Source organism: Trachemys scripta, chromosome 15 (genome assembly GCF_013100865.1).
Source record: "Trachemys scripta elegans isolate TJP31775 chromosome 15, CAS_Tse_1.0, whole genome shotgun sequence".
Taxonomy (NCBI): Eukaryota; Metazoa; Chordata; order Testudines; family Emydidae; genus Trachemys; species Trachemys scripta.
Genome location: NC_048312.1, coordinates 29,667,334 through 29,688,564, shown reverse-complemented (window position 1 = coordinate 29,688,564; position 21,231 = coordinate 29,667,334). Strand labels below are relative to the sequence as shown.

Below are 21,231 nucleotides of genomic sequence, written 5' to 3'. Positions count from 1 at the left end.
TGCGCAGGGGGCTCCCAGTCCTGATGGCCCAATGCAAGGGCCCCCTCACCCCGGCCTGTATGGCCCCCTGCACCAATCCCAGTCTGTACAGTCCCACCTAGTCTGAACAGCCATGAGCGCAATGGGGCCGCAGCCCAGCTCGCCTGATATAATAATAAACCAAAGGTGAGAAGGGGTGTTCAGAGCACAGGACTTGGGACCCCTCCCTCTCTCCTCTCCCCTGGGGTGTTACAGGCTCAGATTACTAAAGCAGGGTGTCCAGGAACCCTCATAACCTACTGGGGTCCAGGTCGCTGACTGGTTCTCCTGCCTTTTAGTCTCGCCTTGGGGCCATTTACAGGGCTGGAATGAGATGGAAGCGGCTCTCCCCAGGGGTTCCCCCAGGTGTTGTCCCAATTGCCCCCCCATTCCCTTCAATGGCACAGGCTCGAGGCCTGCACACCCTGTGCTGGGGAGATCGCGTGGGTTCAGTGACAGAACCAGCATTTCCCACTAGCACTCCCGTCACTGCTCACGCTGCCCCAATGGGAGACCTCCCGAGACCCTGTATGCAGGCAGGGGAGACACCGGGCAGACGTGCCCCCAGAAACGATGATCAACACCCATGACCTGTGACAGCATCTGCAGGGACCCCCCTGTGCTAGGTGCAAACACCAAACAGAAGGCTGGTCCCTGCCCTGAAAAGCCTGCGAGCTACCGACGGACAGAGCCTCTGTGCTCCAGAACCCTCCAGAAGAGGAGCAGGTGCAAGGCCTAGCACATCTGTCTGGGTCTTCTCAGGTGCGCCCACCACCAAAGCATCCTGACTTGCTCCAAGCAGGGTTAGACAACACGACACTGAGAGCTCCTGAGCTCAGGCTACACTACGGTTTCCACCTTGCTACCAGCACCAATGGGCAATTAGGGCTCCTAATTTCCCTAGTGTAGACAAGGCCCCCCCTGCAACGGCACAGGATGCCCCCATCTGATGCTATGGGTAAGAGCTCCGGTGGAGGACAACATCCCTGCAGGTCAGGACTGGAGGGACCCTTCCTCTCCAGCCCCAGAGGGAGGGGGCAGTTGGGGAGGAATCCCAAGATCCCGTGTGGGGTGCAGGGGATCCCCCGAGTCCAAGGAGCCTCTTGGGCCATGGGAGGAAGACCCGTACCCCTCCTCATGCTGCTGACTACATAAGGGCTTTCTCAAGGGTAACAATTTAGGGAGGGGAGACCTCTGGTGGTGGGAACTGGGAAGCCAGGCAAGGTGAAGCCAGAGGCTGCACTCCAGTCCGGCTCACGCCCTATTCGGAGGTTAGTGCTGCCCCCTACTGGGGGTGGAAGAGGATGGGGGGTACAAGTGTTTGAGCAGGGGCTGCTCCCAGGAGAAAGGGGTGACCGCTGCAGGCTGAGATAACTGGGCTAATGATCAATGCCAGCTGCAACCGAAACCCTCCTCCCCAGGAGGCGGGGCAGGGGCTCCCCCCAGCAGCTTGGCAGAGAGACGAGGGGAAGGGGAATGGGATGGCAGTTAATAGCCCTGCAAGGGGGGGCATCGGAAACCAGCCCTATCCCCTCAGAACCACCCCAGCTCCCACCCCCGCCCTGAGCCCCAGGATTAGAACTCAGCGCCCCTCCCTGGGGCCCCGATCCTGCCCAGACATGGAGTAGCCCCTGCTCTGGTGCCCAAGCTCTCCTCCCTGCCCCAGGCTCTATGGCTTCCCTACTCATCATGGCAAGTCCCCCCACCATGCCAGCCACAGGGTGACCACTGCCCCCGCCATGCACAATCCCTGGCCATGGCCCTGCCCCCACCAGCATTACCTGCCCTCGCCCCTCAGCTGCACTGACCTGAGCTTGTCTCTCGCCAGCAAGAGCTGCCCGTACACCATCTGGGTCTCGGCATCCGGGTCGAGGGGGTCGCTCCAGTCCCCCAGGGTCATGGCAGAGTGAGTCCGGCTGCAGCCGTGCACTGGGGGCAGGACAGAGAGGACTGTTCCAATGAGCCCCAAGGCGCGGGCAGGAGGGGCTGCCATTCAGGGTACGGGGTGGGCCAGGGGCCCTGCCTGCAAGGGTCTAGGAGCAGAGCGGGTTGCTCCTGACTAGCCACTCAGCCTCCAGGGAAGCCCTCTCCCCCATCTCCCCCAAGGCCATGGGGGAGGGAGATCCATCCTCCCAGCCAGTGGGGACTGGTCAGGGCTCCCGCCAGGGCCCACTACTACTGCTCTGCCACCAGGCCGCTGGGTTAACAGCTGCTTGGGGCAGATGTGTGGCCTTTGCTACCCGCCCCCAGCCCCAGGGGCTGCGCCAATGCGGTCTAGTGGATTGAGCACTTGAGTGGAGCTTGGGAGACTTGGGTTCTGTTCCCAGCCCTGCCACGGGCCTGCTGGGTGACCTTGGGCAAGTCATTCCCCTGCTCTGTACCTCAGTTTCTCATCTGCGCAATGCGGGTAATGCTAGTGCTGTCCTGTGTGAAGTACTTTGAGCTGTGCTGGGTGTTATAGGGGGAAGGGGCCTGGATCTCCCGACCCTTATCCAGCTCCACCTATCCCCAAGCGGAGAAGCAGCAGCGGCATAGAGAGGTCTCTGGGTCGAAAAAGCCCCTTCCCTTGCCAAAGCCCAGTGGGCTGAAGTTGCAGCAGCCCTGTAGCTGGCAGGGGCCAGTTACCTGTGCGGTCGGGCTGCAGGCAGCAGGTCCAGCGGTTGCCCCGGAAGGCACCCGGGTGGCAAGAGGGCAGCATGCGCTCATTGCAGATGCTGGCCTTGCGGAGGGCTGACAGCCACTGGTTCAACTCGTTCACATTCTGCTGGAGACAGGGGAGTCTCAGCCAGGAAGGATGGTGCCGCTTCCCCTCCCCAGCCCCCAGGGATACAACCCAGACCCCCCCAGGGTTCTAGTCCTGGCTCCGGCCCGCTGGGTGACCTTGGGCAAGTCCCTCCTCCTTTGGTGCCTCAATTTCCCCATCTACACCTCAGCACAGACTGTTCCAGGCTGCAGTGTGATCCATGGATTGGATGCGACTCATCCAGATTTTCACCCCTCCTTCTTTTCTCATGTCATGGCCAGCCAGAATCCCGCCCCGCCTCCCTCCCTGCAGTTTGGCAATGGCCTCGGTTAGGAACAGACCCTCTGCTGCCTCCGCCCGACAAGTCCAACCTGGCAGCTGGGTGATACTGCCCAGGGCTCCAAATCCCAGGGGCCCACTGACACCGCGGTCGCACCAGGAGCCACCATGGATTGAACTAAAGCATGAAGGCCCCCAAGTGGGGGTCCTGGCAAACCCTGTCCTCCCAGAGCTGGCCCAGAGGTGCACAGTGGGCAGCAGGTGGCGCTGGCTCAGCAGACTGGTGACCACGCTGCCAGGGCCACCTCCCCGGCGGGAACTCGCCTTGCACTGGATGTACATGGTGCGCAGCTGCCCTTCGTTGTCCTGTGTTATGATCTGCATCATGTGTGGCTGCTGGAAGGCGTTTTCGTCCACCCTCTCCACGGCGCAGATCCGCTGGATGGGGATGGAGGAGCGAACCTGCACGAAGAAACAGTGGGGAGCTCAGGGCTGGTAGAGCGGGGGAAGGGCCAATGGGATTGAGGGGCATCAACAGAGCTGGGGGGTGGGGGGGCCCAGGGCTGGCATAGCAGCGGGGAGTGGGATTGAGGGGCGCCGGCAGAGCTGGGGGAAGGGGGAGCCCAGGGCTGGTGTAGCAGCGGGGGGGGGAGGGGGTTGAGGGGCGCTGGCAGAGCTGGGAGGAGCCCAGGGCTGGTGTAGCAGTGGGGGGGATGACAGACTGGGATTGAGGGGCACCGGCAGAGCTCCACAGCAGAGACCCAGTCCATGCTCTGCCTGTCTCCCGCTAGCATGACCCTCCTGTCCCTGAGCTTGGCCCTAGCGAGTGGCAGCGCCCAGGTCTCCGTTCTCGAGGGCACTGGGGGGGGGGACGACACACCTGCCACTCTGGGGACTTGGAGTAGGAGAGGGTCTCGCTGCTCAGCCAGAAGTAGCGTTTCTTGAAGGTGAAGCGCGGGAGCAGGTGGAGCCCCTCGGCCTTGCGCTTGTGCAGATAGCCCTCCTTGATGGTGACTGAGGGGTGGAAGAGCGTCCGGGGCTGGGCCTTGCCCGCTGTGTGGAGAAGAGAGTGGGGTTACCCCGTCCGTCTGCCTGGTGAAACGCCAGCACCTGCACCAGGCCAGGTTTTGCCTGACAACGACCCCCCAGGACCCGGGGAGAGGTGTGCTCTGGTGCCTACATGCTGGGGAAGCCAGGGTCTGCATCACTTCCCCACCCCAGGCCAGGGCCATGACCCACAGTCAATGCCGGGCTCCTTCTGGGCAGACCCAGGCTAAATGAGTGGGAGGCTGGATTCTCTGCCCAGCCCAGAGGAGAGCGAGCCCTGGCCAAGCACAGGGAGAGGGGCTGCCCCCCAGCCCCCCCCCCCCAGGGGGCCGAGTGATCTGCCCCTGCAGCATCCCTAGCCCCCAACCAAGAGCGCGGCCATTTCTGCAGTCAGTCATTGACCCCAATCACAGCGGGCCAGGCGCGCAGTAGCCGTGGAGCTGGGGTATGGGCTGCCCTTGCAGGAGGGGCTGCTGAGACCCGAGGCACACACAGGAATCATTCAGGGCAGTTTGGTCACTTGGCTCCACACTCGTCCTGGAAACCCCCTTGTCCCCGGGCCCCCCAGAGCCAGGCTTAATGGCAGGAATGGCCCATTCTCCAATGGCCGAAGCACACACAGTGTTCCCCAGAAGGGGGCGCCATTTTCCTGCTGATCCCAGCCCTCCACACAGGACTCTCCACAAAGCTCTGCATTTTAATTAGTAATCAGGGGCAGGGAGAGCGGTGCCCATCTCACCCCTTGCCCGGGCTGGCTCTCCTGGGAGTCAATCGCAGGGGATTTCAGCTGCTCTGCTTCCAAACGGACCCAGCAAGTCTGGGGGGCACAAACACATGAGCTGGCCAAGCTTTTCCAACCCAGGCAGTGCTCCCGGCGTCAGATCAGTGTGGGGCGCTTCCAGTCTCAGCCTAACCTGCCCCCGCAGGGCTACAAGGGCACAACGGAGCCTCTGCAGAAGCCCTAAGGAAAGAGTCCAGCCTGGCCCAGTCAGAAGGGGAAGCTGCTGAATGGAAAGGAGCAAAGGCAGATCTGGCACTGACTGGGACCTGTGGGGCACCGAATGACACCAGGGTGAGCTGGGTGTGCCAGGACAGCAGGGGCGAGGCTGGCGGGACTCAGAGCTGCAGTCTGACTCTTGCGAGAGAGACTGGCCATGGGCTGCTCCTCTAATGGCCTGACTCAAAGTCCAGGGAGTCGTTCCCCTGACTGTGGGTTTGGGCTGAGGGCCCAGGTGTGCTGTACGGGATGGAGAATGGGCTGGCTCTGGTCCTTCAACGTCCTCCCTGCCCACAACACCTACCCACTGTGCTCACCCCTGGTGCTGCACAACTTCCTGTTCTGCACCAGCCAGGCCATGGCCAGCCCACGAGCGCCCTGCATGGTTAGACTGTCAGCTGGCCTTGGTGCAGAGCTGGGACTGAACTGTGCTTAGCTGTGCCACAGGGACTCTGCCGCTGGACTGGCCTTTGGACCCTGGCTAAGACACTTGGGTCCTGTCCGGTCCGGGCTGAGGCCAGCCATGTTAGGAGAGCAGCAGCCCTGAGGTAAGAAGCAGAAAGTCTCATCCTCACATTCCATCTAAATGGCATCAAAACAATGTAATATCGGGCTGTTACGGAGGCTCCCGTCCCAATAGTGCCCAGCATCACCAGAGAAAGAAACAGATCGTAAGACGTTTAGGGAGAACGTTGTTTGACAGCATTCTGTCTGGCAAGGAATCGCCTAACAGCTGTGATTGTGAAATCTATACTTCGATTGTTTTGCCTTCATGGTCCCAGCTTCTCTATTGTTTATCTGGCTGGTTCTTTGATCGTTTCTGCCTGTTGCAGCATTAATTTTGCAAGATTTAAATAAGCTCAGGTGGTGGGGGTGGTTGGGTGAAGAGTGGTTTGGTAATGGGCTGGGCTGGGTGAAAAATGCCGGTTGGCACGACTTTCATTTACAACGGCTGGTGACAGTAGAGTTAAGCAGGACTCAAGTTTCACTATAATAACTGGGGTCCAAAAGGAATTTCTCGAGGCTCCAGGGCACAGCCCACGATCAGAGCTGCCAGACCTTAACCCCCTGCCAGCTACATCGTGCAGAAGCTGGAGTCTCTGGAGGACCTGATCCTGGCTGGCCACTAGGAAAAGGCCGTCTGATTCTGGGGAGTGGTGAGCACTGTATGCTTAGCGTGTGTGTTCTGCTTAAGTAACTGTTAATAGCGGTTAAGGATATTACTGCGTAAGGCTCTTTCACTGGTAAAAGGCCCCGCAAGCCCACAGAAGATTACATCCGGAGCCCTAGGAACTGGGTAAGGGTGGCCTGGAGCCCTAGGAGCTGGGAAAGTGTGGAGGTGCCTAAATTAACCAAGTTACACCTTGTAACGGTGGGATGCTGTAGAGTGTGCAGGTACCAGCACCCGCTGCAAGATCAGCCCATGCCCTCCCCATGCCCAGCGCTATCGTGTTGTGTCCGGGGCCCACGACACAGGAGCTGTTCGTAGCACGGACAGGGCCCCAGATGACTGGGAGTTGCATGGCTGGGGTGGCATGTGAGGCCGTGGTAACTCAGTTGATCTCTAGAGGAAGCAGCTGGTCTCCTGGTACCCAAGGGTCCCCCCCTCTGGGGACGGGCAGAGAATCCAGCCTCCATGCTCATTTAATCCTGGATCAGTCCCTCACAGGGTTCTCCTTCTAGCCCCCGCCCTGCCCCCCACGCCATGCTCAGTCTGAGAGACAAGCTGTGCCCACCAATCCTGGAGGATGCTCCCTAACCCCCCCATGGCCCTGGGGACCCCAGACCCTGCACTGGGGGGCAGGGAACATGGAGAGAGCAGATGATTTCTAGCCATCACCTTCCTCACTGTCTGGCAACAACTGCTGATTTGAATCCCCTTTAAATACCAAACGAGCAGGGAACTGGTGAGAAACACCATCAAGGGCTGCACACTCCGGGCTCCATCCTGAGGAGTGCTGAGTACCCGGCCACTCCCACTGACATCCACCCCAGGTGCTTGGCGCTGCTCGGCCCAAGCCTTTCGCCACTGACAACACAGGGTGGCAGGGTCTGGGTGGAAACTCAGTTCCCTCCTTCCTCAGGGGCAAGGGGCAGGAAGCGGAGGCTGCCCCAGGGAGGGTGAGGACTGAGGGCCCTGCGTGGGGCAGCATGGAGATGGAATCCCCCTTCCCAAGGGTGGGAGAGGGTCCGGGCTACAGTGCCAGCGCTCTCGCTCCAGGAAAGACCACCGGTCCTCCAGGTCACAGGCCGTGGCTGCGCGGCAAGAAGACGGCAAGGGTCCTGCACAGCTGTGGGATCTGAGGGAGGGACCCTCCCAGTCCAGGGCCCTGCATGCGCTCGTCCCCCTCCAGAGACTGGACAGCAGCTAGCAAGGCTCCCTGCCCTACCTCCTCTGGGGCAGCCCCCTGCACACCCTGACAGCCACCACAGCTCTGCTCCAGCCTCCCGGCCGAGCCCCTCTCTGCTCTTCCCCTGCCCACACCGGAGCGAGCCCGGCAGACTCACCCACTTTGACGGCTACATTATGCAGCTGTCATATGGGATCGAGTCAGCGCACTGAGCTGGGGGAGCAGCTCCCAGCCATGGCCGCACTGGACACATTGCAAGAAACAGCCCACTCCCACACCTCACCCGGCGCCCAGACCACCTCCCCTTCCCTCTGGCTGGAGATGGGGGCTGTCTCTCCCGCACTGAAGCGCAGGGATGGGACACCAAAGGGGCAATGGTGCTGGAGCTGAGTGTGGGCTGGAGACACCGCCTAGGACGCCCTGAACCCTTCCAAGGTTTGGCGCAGAGCCGGCAGGACTGAGGGATGTGAGGGGCCGGACAATCAGTGGGTGTCAGTTTGACGTATCTTGCCGTGACATCCTGCCAGTCACACGCGAGAGATGGTCGCCTCGTTGCCCTGCTAGTGCAGTGATTGTGCTCCAGCCCCATCGCACCCGCTTCCAGAAAAACGCTCGACTGACCGAGCTTCGAGGCAAAGAAACGTTTCCATGGTTGTCCAGTCAGAGAGCAGAAACACCGCCATGTGCCTGACCTGACCAATGGCGACAGACGCACAGCTTAGCTTGCAAACTGACTGGACAGAGGATTCGGAATTCAGGGGCCAGCTCCACCAAGGGATTTAGGGTCCTACAGATTCCATGGAAGAAGGAGTTTAACAACTTTGGTGGCTGTGGCTGGGGGATGGGAGGGACGCCCTGTCTGCTCCCAAAGGTGCTGCCGGCACCCAACTGCCCAGCTGCGGTCGCGATGCGGCTTCGGGGAGCTGAGGCCACTGCTCTGTGGCGTGACTTCCCCGCTGCCTGAGACGGGTTGGCATAGGCCCCACATCCCTCTCCCTTTGCCCGCTGGTGGCACCCAGAGGCACTACCCGGGCCGGAGCCCCCTTGTGCTGAGTGCCACCTTCTTTGCATCCAGCAGCATCAATACTTGCAGCAAGCCCAGGGCAGGAAAGGGGGCGGCCTGAGCCCAGCGCATCAAGGACTCACCACTCTCGCTGTCCACGTCGATGAGCTTGTCCAGGAAATCCTTGACACGGGTGATGCTGGGAAGGATGAAGGGGTGCAGCGGAGCCATCCACTGCTCCTTGCCATGTCCCAGCTGCAGGCCGAGGTTGCCAATGCTCTGCACTGCCTGCCAGGGAGAGGAGAAGCGAGGGGGGTCACAGTGCAGCCACGGGATCTGCAGGACGTCTCTCCAGCCTGGCTCAAGCCCCACCAGGGCTTTGGACCCTTTGCTGGACAGAGTCAGTACCATCCCAGGCCACGAGCATCCCAGGGAAAACCAGGCCAGTGGCTACTGGAATGGAGATGATCACATGCCATCTATGCTGCCTTCCCTTTGCCTGTGTATTGCCCTTGGGACAGGGACCTGCCTGCCTAGCACAGCTCTGAGTAGTACAGACTAGCAGCAAGAACTGGCATGCATTGTCTTAGAGGTGGAAAATTTGGGGAGATGTTCACCCCCCCCTCCCCCTGCCTCCTCTCGGACCCCCAGCAGAGCAAAAGGAAAGGGGAGTAGGGGAGGTTTTGGGTGGGACGCAGGGAGGGTCTGGGCAGCTTGGAGGCGGGAGAGAGAGAGAGGCAGGATCTGATGAGAAACAGTCAAATGAAAAGAAGTCCCATTCAATTACATCATGTAATGGCAGACAGCTAAAAGGTGACAAGTTTTTAAAGTGCTGATATACCAATGCTAGACGTCTAGATAATAAGATGGCTGAACTTGAGCGCCTTGTATTAAATGAGGATATTGATATAACAGGTATCACAGAAACTTGGTGGAATGAGGATAATCAATGGGACTCAGTAATACCAGGGTACAAAATATATCGGAAGGACAGAACAGGTCGTGCTGGTGGGGGAGGGGCACTATATGTGAAAGAAAGTGTAGAATCAAATGAAGTAAAAATCTTAAATGAACCAAACTGTCCCATAGAATCTCTATGGATAGTAATTCCATGCTCTAATAATAAGAATATAGCAGTAGGGATATATTACCGACCACCTGGCCAGGATGGTGATAGTGACTGTGAAATGCTCAGGGAGATTAGAGAGGCTATTAAAATAAAAAACTCAATGATAATGGGGGATTTCAGTTATCTCCATATTGACTGGATACATGTCACCTCAGGACGGGATGCAGAGATAAAGTTTCTTGACACCTTAAATGACTGCTTCTTGGAGCAGCCAGTCCTGGAACCCACAAGAGGACAGACAATTCTTGATTTAGTCCTAAGTGGAGCACAGGATCAGGTCCAAGAGGTGAATATAGCTGGACTGCTTGGTAATAGTGACCATAATATCATTAAATTTAACATCCCTGTGGTGGGGAAAACACCACAGCAGCCCAACACTGTAGCATTTAATTTCAGAACGAGGAACTACACAAAAATGAGGACGTTAGTTAAACAGAAATTAAAAGGTACAGCGCAAAAAATGAAATCCCTGCAAGCTACATGGAAACTTTTTAAAGACACCATAATAGAGGCTCAACTTAAATGTATCCCCCAAATTAAACAACATAGTAAAAGAACCAAAAATGTGCCACCGTGGCTAAACAACAAAGTAAAAGAAGCAGTGAGAGGCAAAAAGGCATCCTTTAAAAAGTGGACATTAAATCCTAGTGAGGAAAATAGAAAGGAGCATAAACTCTGGCAAATGAAGTGTAAAAATACAATTAGGAAGGTCAAAAAAGAATTTGAAGAACAGCTAGCCAAAGACTCAAAATTTATAGCAAAAAACTTTTTAAGTACGTCAGAAGCAGGAAGCCTGCTAAACAACCAGTGAGGCCACTGGACGACCAAGATGCTAAAGGAGCACTCAAGGGTGATAAGGCCATTGCAGAGAAACTAAATGAATTCTTTGCATTGGTCTTCACAGCTGAGGATGTGAGGGAGATTCCCAAACCTGAGCTATTCTTTTTAGGTGACAAATCTGAGGAACTGTCCCAGATTGAGGTGTCATTAGAGGAGGTTTTGGAACAAATTAATAAACTAAACAGTAATAAGTCACCAGGACCAGACAGTATTCACCCAAGAGTTCTGAAGGAACTCAGATGTGAAATTGTAGAACTACTAACCTATCATTTAAACCAGCTTCTTTAGCTATCCTCTAGTCATCTGGTAATGTGATGCCAATTTTTAACAATTACAGGCCGGTAAGCCTGACTTCAGTACCAGGCAAACTGGTTGAAACTATAGTAAAGAACAAAATTGTCAGATGAACATAAGTTGTTGGGGAAGAGTCAACATGGTTTTTGTAAAGGGAAATCATGCCTCACCAATCTACTAGAATTCTTTGAGGGGGTCAACAAGCATGAGGACAAGGGGGATCCAGTGGATATAATGTACTTAGATTTGTAGATAGGAAACAAAGGGTAGGAATAAATGATCAGTTTTCAGAATGGAGAGAGGTAAATAGTGGTGTCCCCCAGGGGTCTGTACTAGGACCAGTCCTATTTGACATATTCATAAATGATCTGGAAAAAGGGGTAAATAGTGAGGTGGCAAAATTTGCAGATGATACAAAACTTCTCAAGATAGTTAAGTCCCAGGCAGACTGCGAAGAGCTACAAAAGGTTCTCTCAAAACTGGGTGACTGGGCAACAAAATGGCAGATGAAATCCAATGTTGATAAATGCAAAGTAATGCACATTGGAAAGCATAATCCCAACAGTACATATAAAATGATGGGGTCTAAATTAGCTGTTACCACTCAAGAAAGAGATCTTGGAGTCATTTTGGATAGTTCTCTGAAAACATCCACTCAATGTGCAGCGGCAGGCAAAAAAGCAAACAGAATGTTGGGAATCATTAAGAAAGGGATAGATAATAAGACAGAAAATATCATATGGCATCTATATAAATCGATGGTATGTCCACTTCTTGAATACTGCATGCAGATGTGGTCGCTCCATCTCAAAAAAGATATATTGGAATTGGAAAAGGTTCAGAAAAGGGCAACAAAAATGATTAGGGGTATGGAACAGCTTCCATATGAGGAGAGATTAATAAGACTGGGACTTTTCAGATTGGAAAAGAGACGACCAGGGGGGATATGATAGAGGTCTATAAAATTATGACTTGTATGGAGAAAGTAAATAAGGAAGTGTTATTTACTCCTTCTCATAACTCAAGAACTAGGGGTCACCAAATGAAATGAATAGGCAGCAGGTTTAAACAAACAAAAGGAAGTGTTTCTTCATACAACGCATAGTCAGTCTGTGGAACTCTTTGCTAGAGGATGTTGTGAAGGCCAAGACTATATAACAGGGTTCAAAAAAGAACTAGATAAATTAAAGGAGGATAGGTCCATCAATGGCTATTAGCCAGGATGGGCAGGGATGGCGTCCCTAGCCTCTGTTTGTCAGAATCTGGGGCACCTGGCATTGACTACTGTCAGAATACAGGATACTGGGCTAGATGGACCTGTGGTCTGACCCAGTCTGGCCGCTCTGATGTTCTCCTATTCCCCCACTTCTTTTCATAGAATATCAGGGTTGGAAGGGACCTCAGGAGGTCATCTAGTCCAACCCCCTGCTCAAAGCAGGACCAATTCCCAACTAAATCATCCCAGCCAGGGCTTTGTCAAGCCTGACCTTAAAAACCTCTAAGGAAGGAGATTGCACCACCTCCTTAGGTAACCCATTCCAGTGCTTCACCACCCTCCTAGTGAAAAAGTTTTTCCTAATATCCAACCTAAACCTTCCCCACTGCAACTTGAGACCATTACTCCTTGTTCTGTCATCAGGTACCACTGAGAACAGTCTAGATCCATCCTCTTTGGAACCCCCTTTCAGGTAGTTGAAGGCAGCTATCAAATCCCCCCTCATTCTTCTCTTCTGCAGACTAAACAATCCCAGTTCCCTCAGCCTCTCCTCATAAGTCATGTGCTCCAGCCCCCTAATCAGTTTTGTTGCCCTCTGCTGGACTCTTTCCAATTTTTCCACATCTTTCTTGTAGTGTGGGGCCCAAAACTGGACATAGTACTCCAGCTGAGGCCTCACCAATGTCGAATATAGGGGAACGATCACGTCCCTCGATCTGCTGGCAATGCCCCTACTTATACAGCCCAAAATGCCGTTAGCCTTCTTGGCAACAAGGGCACACTGTTGATTCATATCCAGCTTCTCGTCCACTGTAACCCCTAGGTCCTTTTCTGCAGAACTGCTTCCTAGCCATTCAGTCCCTAGTCTATAACAGTGCATGGGATTCTTCCATCCTAAGTGCAGGACTCTGCACTTATCCTTGTTGAACCTCATCAGGTTTCTTTTGGCCCAATCCTCTAATTTGTCTAGGTCCCTCTGTATCCTATCTCTCTACCCTCCAGCGTATCTACCACTCCTCCCAGTTTAGCCGTTGATCACTACCTGTTGAGCCCGACGATCTAGCCAGCTTTCTATCCACCTTATAGTCCATTCATCCAGCCCATACTTCTTTAACTTGCTGGCAAGAATACTGTGGGAGACTGTATCTTTTCTTCTCCTCTCTCCTTCCCCTCACATTACCCTCCCCCCCTCATCTCTCCCTACATCTCCCCCACCCCCGCTCAGGGCCACCCAGAGAGGGGGGCAAGTGGGGCAATTTGCCCCAGGCCCCGGGCCCCGCAGGGGCCCCCACGAGAGTTTTCAGCGGCAATTCAGCAGTGAGGGCTTTTTCCACTCCAGGTCTTCGGCGGCAATTCGGCAGTGAGGGCTTTTTCCACTCCGGGTCTTCGGTGGCAATTCGGCGGCGGGTCCTTCACTTGCCCCGGGACCCGCGGCTGAAGTGCCCCGAAGACCCAGAGCGGAAGGACCCCCGCCGCCGAAGACCCCAGATCCCTGAATCCTCTGGGCAGCCCTGTCCCCACTGCCACCTTCCTTCATTCTCTGGAACATTCACTCCCACTCCTTGGGGTAACTGACCATGGGAAAAATGTATCGAAGGTTGGGTGGATTCTCCATCACTTGCAATTTTTAGATCAGGGTTGGATGTTGTTTAAAAAGATCTATCTGGGGTTATGGCGGGGAAGTAATATGGCCTGGATGAGACAAAAGTCACAAAGGGCCGGTCTGGCCTTGGATAGCATCCCCTGCCCCACCTCTCACCCTGCCACAATCCACCACGAGGGGGTGCCAGCCCCCACTCTGGGGGAAGAGCCACCTGCATGCAGTGGCACTGGTGCAGCCAAACTGCCAACCACAGCCGAGCCCAGAGTGGATTTGACTGTGTGTAAGAGGGAGCTGGCCTGGGGGTAGGGGGTCCTTACTGAGAGGCCTCACGGAGGGCAGGTGATTGCGGTGCACGTGAGCTCACTCAGCCCACTGTCCATGTTGGCGGCTCAGCTCCAGGTCAACCCAACTGGACCTTACAACACCGGGACAAGCGCTGGGGTTTCTCCAGCCCACAGGGTGGGGCAGCTCCACATTGCAGTGGGGCCTGGGCCTCCCAAGCACAGCACTTCTTTCTTCCACCTCGATGCAGTGATTAAAAACAATGGGTCAGCGCCTTGGCTGGCCCAGCGCAGCACCACTCCAGTGAGTTCAGTGGAGCGACACCAATTTACACCGGCTGAGGGTCTGCCCCAAAAGATGTAAAACACTTTCCACCGAGAAATCACCACCACATCTAATTGCTGCACCTTCCCCACAGGTGCGCTGATCAGTGAGTGCGACCAGCTGTCAGCCCTCTGGGTACCGGCCCCAGTACAGACCCAGCAGGCCAGGGCTCCCTGCAAACAAGCATCTGCAGAATGCTAAGAAATACGCCAGCTGCAGCAAACCCTCTCTGCACATGCACCCAGGCAGGGCTCATTCTGCCCCCCCCCCCAGTTCGGATAACTGCTCTGGTGACCTAATCCAATGGCCACCCCAGCCGTTCCTTTGTTCTGAACGGGCGCTGGACCAGGCCTTTATCTGCAGCTGGATGGCTGGTTATATATGGCGGTGTCAGGTATGATGACTTGTATGACACAAGGAGTTCCTCTTTTAAGGGAGTCATGGAATTTAGGGTCAGAAGGGACCATCGGATTGAGTCTACCCTCTTGTAGATCACAGGCCTTTACATTTCACCCAGTTACCCCTGTCCTGAGCCCAGGACAGGGGGTTTGGCTAAAGCAACTGCCAGAGAGGCAGCGAGGCTGCATTCGAAGACAGCCAGAGATGAAGGATCCACCACTTCCCTTGGCAGTTTGTTCCAATGGTTAATTGCCCTCATTGTTAAACATTGGTGCCTAATTTCTAATGTGACGTTGGCTTTAGCTTCCAGCTATTGGTTCTTGCTCCTTTCTCTGCTACATTAAAGAACCCTTTAGAATCCATGAAGGATCCAGGAGTCTTCTCTCCACGAGGGTCCTTAGAGGCTGGAACCAAGTCACAACTTGATACAAGGGACATCTTGGCCAGATCTTCCAAATTGGCATAGATCCACTGAAACCAGTGCTGATTCACACCAGCTGAGAACCCTGCCCACAAGATTTGGGCTTATTTTGCTCTCTGTGGATTTCTCCACTAAGAGAGAGTGCTATCCGAGGCACTCTGACATGTTACACCAATGCCTCACAGTCAAACAGCATGAAAACTCAGCACAAAGCAGGAGGTTCTCCCCTCCTCCCCCACACTTCCACCCTGCTGGGTACCTTGGCCAGTAGCAAAAGTGTGCGGCTGGTCCGGGTGTCGGCATGCTGGTCGCGGAGGTTGAACAGCTTTGGTGTCAAGATGGCAGGAGCGAAGAAGCGGAGGAATAAGAACCCACTGATGGCAATGTACTTCACATCCTAAGAGAGGATCAGAATTTCAACCGCCAGCATCAGCAGTCACCCTCCAAAACACCATTCCATGAGCAGAGTTACCGCTGGCTTGCAGTCTAAGTTGGATTTTGGTTTAGATTTAGGAAACAACAAAGAACATAAGTCAAGTATCCTTGAGAGAGAGAGAGCATGTCATGTGCATCTCCTCCAAAATATATGGGAGCAACTTGGAGAACAAAATCTATCCAGGTTTCAGAGTAGCCGCTATGTTAGTCTGTATCCGCAAAAAGAACAGGAGTATGTTAGTCTCTAAGGTGCCACAAGTACTCCTGTTCTTTTTGCAAAATCTATCCAGTGTGTTTAATATGGCCCCATTATATATGCTATATATTATAGCATCTGGGTGCCTTCACCATTGGTAGTGGGTCAGTTGGGATTGTGGGTCATAGAATCATAGAATCATAGAATCATAGAATATCAGAGTTGGAAGGGACCTCAAGAGGTCATCTAGTCCAACCCCCTGCTCAAAGCAGGACCAATTCCCAGCTAAATCATCCCAGCCAAGGCTTTGTCAAGCCGGGCCTTAAAAACCTCCAAGGAAGGAGACTCCACCACCTCCCTAGGTAACGCATTCCAGTGTTTCACCACCCTCCTAGTGAAATAGTTTTTCCTGATATCCAACCTGGACCTCCCCCACTGCAACTTGAGACCATTGCTCCTTGTTCTGTCATCTGCCACCACTGAGAACAGCCGAGCTCCATCCTCTTTGGAACCCCCCTTCAGGTAGTTGAAGGCTGCTATCAAATCCCCCCTCATTCTTCTCTTCTGGAGACTAAACAATCCCAGTTCTCTCAGCCTCTCCTCATAAGTCATGTGCTCCAGACCCCTAATCATTTTTGTTGCCCTCCGCTGGACTCTTTCCAATTTTTCCACATCCTTCTTGTAGTGTGGGGCCCAAAACTGGACACAGTATTCCAGATGAGGCCTCACCAATGTCGAATAAAGGGGAACGATCACGTTCCTCGATCTGCTGGCAATGCCCCTACTTATACAGCCCAAAATGCCGTTAGCCTTCTTGGCAACAAGAGCACACTGTTGACTCATATCCAGCTTCTCGTCCACTGTGACCCCTAGGTCCTTTTCAGCAGAACTGCTACCTAGCCATTCGGTCCCTAGTCTGTAGCAGTGCATGGGATTCTTCCGTCCTAAGTGCAGGACTCTGCACTTGTCCTTGTTGAACCTCATCAGGTTTTTTTCTGCCCAATCCTCTAATTTGTCTAGGTCCCTCTGTATCCGATCCCTACCCTCTAGTGTATCTACCACGCCTCCTAGGGCGTCTGGGGACTGTTTGAGCCTTTGTTCCCTGGATCATCCTTGATCAGCCTCAATCAGCCTTGTGATCACTATCCCCTGTGTGATTAATGAGGGGGTAGGGCTGGCCTAGGAGAGAAGGCTTAAAAGCCAGAAGCTGAGCGACCAAGGGGAGCTACAGAACAGGGGAGTTTGAAAGGGAGTTGTAATATAATGGTTAGGAAGTGCCACCTCGCCTGTGCCAACGCTGCTCCTGTCTCCTCCACCTGAACCTGTATTGAGACCAAGAACCTAGCCATGGATGCCTCTACCCAGATCCTGGTCCGGATTTGCAGATCCTGTGGCCTGCATTTCCCACTCTGAGAGTCAGGCTGGGGGGACCATCCAGCGTGAAAGGTGCCTGCTGGTGGAATCTCTCAGGAAGCAGGTGGTAGAGCTACAGGAGGAGATGACTAGGCTGAGGAGCATCCATGCCCATGAGGAATTCATTGTGAGTATTCATATGGAGACCTCCAAGGCTGAGGAAGCTATCCAGCTACAGAGAACTGCTGTCACACCACCGGAGGAGGAGGACATGGCTCTGTCACAAGGAGGACACTGGCTGCTGGTTACTTCTGGCAGCAGGCAGTGCTCCATCCCTTCTCCCAACCCACTCACCATAATGATAAAGAACTGTTATGCTGCCCTGGTAACAACCCATGAGGAATCACCCCCAAAGGCAGAGAAGGAGAAGCCATGTACCCCCAAGACTGGGAGGATCGCAACCATCACTCCCAGGAGGAAACGTAGGGTAGTGGTGGTTGGTGACTCTCTTCTGAGGAGGATGGAGGCACCCATCTGTCACCCTGACATGGCATCCCAGGAGGTATGCTGCCTGCTAGGGCCCGTATCCAAGACATTATGGAGAGATTGTCGAGGATCATCCGGCCCTCTGACTACTACCCCCTGCCACTCATCCATGTGGGCACTAATGATACTGGGAGGTACAACCCTGAGCAGATCATCAGTGACTACAGGGCTTTGGGAGGAGGCTGAAGGAGTTGGGGGTGCAGGTGGTGTTCTCTTTGATCCTTCTGGTCAAGGGTAGGGGCCCAGGCACAGAAAGACGCATCCTGGAGGTGAATGCCTGGCTGCGAGGATGGTGTCACCAGGAGGGCTTCGGCTTCCTTGACCACGGAATGCTGTTCCAGGAAGAAGGACTGATAAACAGAGATAGAGATGGGATCCACCTATTCAGGAAGGGGAAGAGCCTATTTGGATACAGACTGGATAACCTAGTGAGAAGGGCTTTAAACTAGGTTCTACGAGGGCAGGTGACAGAAGCCCACAGGTAAATCCAAAACATGGAGACCTGGAAGAAGGGTCGGAGTCTGTGAGGAGCATGGGCCATTATAGCAGGAATAAGGGAAAGACCAGAAAGAACATAGGGAGGAAATCAAATCAGTATCTTATGACTGAAAATTTATATGAGAAGTATGGGGAATAAGCAGGAAGAACTTGAAATGCTAGTTAATAAATACAGCTATGTCATAGCTGGCATAGATTCATAGATTCTAGGACTGGAAGGAACCTCGAGAGGTCATCGAGTCCAGTCCCCTGCCCGCATGGCAGGACCAAATACTGTCTAGACCATCCCTGATAGACATTTATCTAACCTACTCTTAAATATCTCCAGAGATGGAGATTTCACAACCTCCCTAGGCAATTTATTCCAGTGTTTAATCACCCTGACAGTTAGGAACTTTTTCCTAATGTCCAACCTAGACCTCTCTTGCTGCAGTTTAAGCCCATTGCTTCTTGTTCTATCCTTAGAGGCTAAGGTGAACAAGTTTTCTCCCTCCTCCTTATGATACCCTTTTAAATACCTGAAAACTGCTATCATGTCCCCTCTGTCTTCTCTTTCCAAACTAAACAAACCCAATTCTTTCAGCCTTCCTTCATAGGTTATGTTCTCAAGACCTTTAATCATTCTTGTTGCTCTTCTCTGGACCCTCTCCAATTTCTCCACATCTTTCTTGAAATGCGGTGCCCAGAACTGGACACAATACTCCAGCTGAGGCCTAACCAGCGCAGAGTAGAGCGGAAGAATGACTTCTCGTGTCTTGCTCACAACACCCCTGTTAATACATCCCAGAAGCATGTTTGCTTTTTTTGCAACAGCATCACACTGTTGATTCATATTTAGCTTGTGGTCCACTATAACCCCTAGATCCCTTTCTGCCGTACTCCTTCCTAGACAGTCTCTTCCCATTCTGTATGTGTGAAACTGATTTTTTCTTCCTAAGTGGAGCACTTTGCATTTGTCTTTGTTAAACTTCATCATGTTTACCTCAGACCATTTCTCCAATTTGTCCAGATCATTTTGAATTATGACCCTGTCCTCCAAAGCAGTTGCAATCCCTCCCAGTTTGGTATCATCCGCAAACTTAATAAGCGTACTTTCTATGCCAATATCTAAGTCGTTGATGAAGATATTAAACAGCGCCGGTCCCAAAACAGACCCCTGCGGAACCCCACTTGTTATGCCTTTCCAGCAGGATTGAGAACCATTAATAACAACTCTCTGAGTACAGTTATCCAGCCAGTTATGCACCCACCTTATAATAGCCCCATCTAAATTGTATTTGCTTAGTTTATCGATAAGAACATCATGCGAGACCGTATCAAATGCCTTACTAAAGTCTAGGTATACCACATCCACAGCTTCTCCCTTATTCACAAGACTCGTTATCCTATCAGAGAAAGCTATCAGATTGGTTTGACACAATTTGTTCTTTACAAATCCATGCTGGCTATTCCCTATCACCTTACCACCTTCCAAGTGTTTGCAGATGATTTCCTTAATTACTTGCTCTATTATCTTCCCTGGCACAGAAGTTAAACTAACTGGTCTGTAGTTTCCTGGGTTGTTTTTATTTCCCTTTTTATAGATGGGCACTATATTTGCCCTTTTCCAGTCTTCTGGAATCTCTCCCGTCTCCCATGATTTTCCTAAGATAATAGCTAGAGGCTCAGATACCTCCTCTATTAGCTCCTTGAGTATTCTAGGATGCATTTCATCAGGCCCTGGTGACTTGCAGGCATCTAACTTTTCTAAGTGATTTTTAACTTGTTCTTTTTTTATTTTATCTGCTAAACCTACCCCCTTCCCATTAGCATTCACTAAGTTAGGCATTCCTTCAGACTTCTCGGTGAAGACCGAAACAAAGAAGTTATTAAGCATCTCTGCCATTTCCAAGTTTCCTGTTACTGTTTCTCCCTCTTCACTGAGCAGTGGGCCTACCCTGTCTTTGGTATTCCTCTTGCTTCTAATGTATTGATAAAAAATCTTCTTGTTTCCCTTTATTCCCATAGCTAGTTTGAGCTCATTTTGTGCCTTTGCCTTTCTAATCTTGCCCCTGCATTCCTGGGTTGTTTGCCTATATTCATCCTTTGTAATCTGTCCTAGTTTCCATTTTTTATATGACTCCTTTTTATTTTTTAGATCATGCAAGATCTCGTGGTTAAGCCAAGGTGGTCTTTTGACACATTTTCTATCTTTCCTAACCAGCGGAATAGCTTGCTTTTGGGCCCTTAATAGCGTCCCTTTGAAAAACTGCCAACTCTCCTCAGTTGTTTTTCCCCTCAGTCTTGATTCCCATGGGACCTTACCTATCAGCTCTCTGAGCTTTTAAAATCCGCCTTCCTGAAATCCATTGTCTCTATCTTGCTGTTCTCCCTCCTACCCTTCCTTAGAATTGCAAACTCTATGATTTCATGATCACTTTCACCCAAGCTGCCTTCTACTTTCAAATTCTCAACGAGTTCCTCCCTATTTGTTAAAATCAAGTCTAGAACAGCTTCCCCGCTAGTAGCTTTTTCAACCTTCTGAAATAAAAAGTTGTCTCCAATGCAGTCCAGGAATTTGTTGGATAGTCTGTGCCCCGCTGTGTTAATTTCCCAACATATATCCGGATAGTTGAAGTCCCCCATCACCACCAAATCTTGGGCTTTGGATGATTTTGTTAGTTGTTTAAAAAAAGCCTCCTCCACCTCTTCCACCTGGTTAGGTGGCCTGTAGTAGACTCCTAGCATGACATCTCCCTTGTTTTTTACCTCTTTTAGCCTAACCCGAGAGACTCAACACTTCCATCTCCTATGTCCATCTCCACCTCAGTCCAAGTGTGTACATTTTTAATATACAAGGCAACACCTCCTCCCTTTTTCCCCTGTCTATCCTTCCTGAGCAAGCTGTACCCATCCACACCAACATTCCAATCATGTGGATTATCCCACCAAGTTTCAGTGATGCCAACGATGGCATAGTTGTATTTATTTATTAGCACTTCCAGTTCTTCCTGCTTATTCCCCATACTTCTCGCCTTTGTATATAGGCATCTAAGATACTGGTTTGATCTTTCCTCCCAGTTTTGTCCTGACCCTCCTTTCTCTCTGCCAATATAGCCCACACTCCCTCTCGTTTCCGACCCATCTCCCCGGTCTCCATGTTCCCCACTTACCTGTGGGCTTTGCTCACCTGTCCCCGTCGAACCTAGTTTAAAGCTCTCCTCACTAGGTTAGCCAGTCTGTGTCCAAATAGGGTCTTTCCCATCACAGAGACTGGA

At 52.7% G+C, this 21,231-nt stretch overlaps 1 protein-coding gene across 1 annotated transcript in view; it reads right to left on the bottom strand.

Annotated features, from left to right (window-relative positions):
- Positions 1-21,231, bottom strand: part of RASAL1 (RAS protein activator like 1) — a gene marked incomplete in the record, with an annotated part of 126,021 nt that overhangs the window by 7,024 nt on the left and 97,766 nt on the right. The window contains 6 exon segments of the mRNA XM_034791589.1: positions 1,827-1,947; positions 2,644-2,779; positions 3,365-3,502; positions 3,921-4,093; positions 8,582-8,726; positions 15,206-15,343. Of these exon segments, the coding sequence (XP_034647480.1) occupies positions 1,827-1,947; positions 2,644-2,779; positions 3,365-3,502; positions 3,921-4,093; positions 8,582-8,726; positions 15,206-15,343 (851 nt within the window).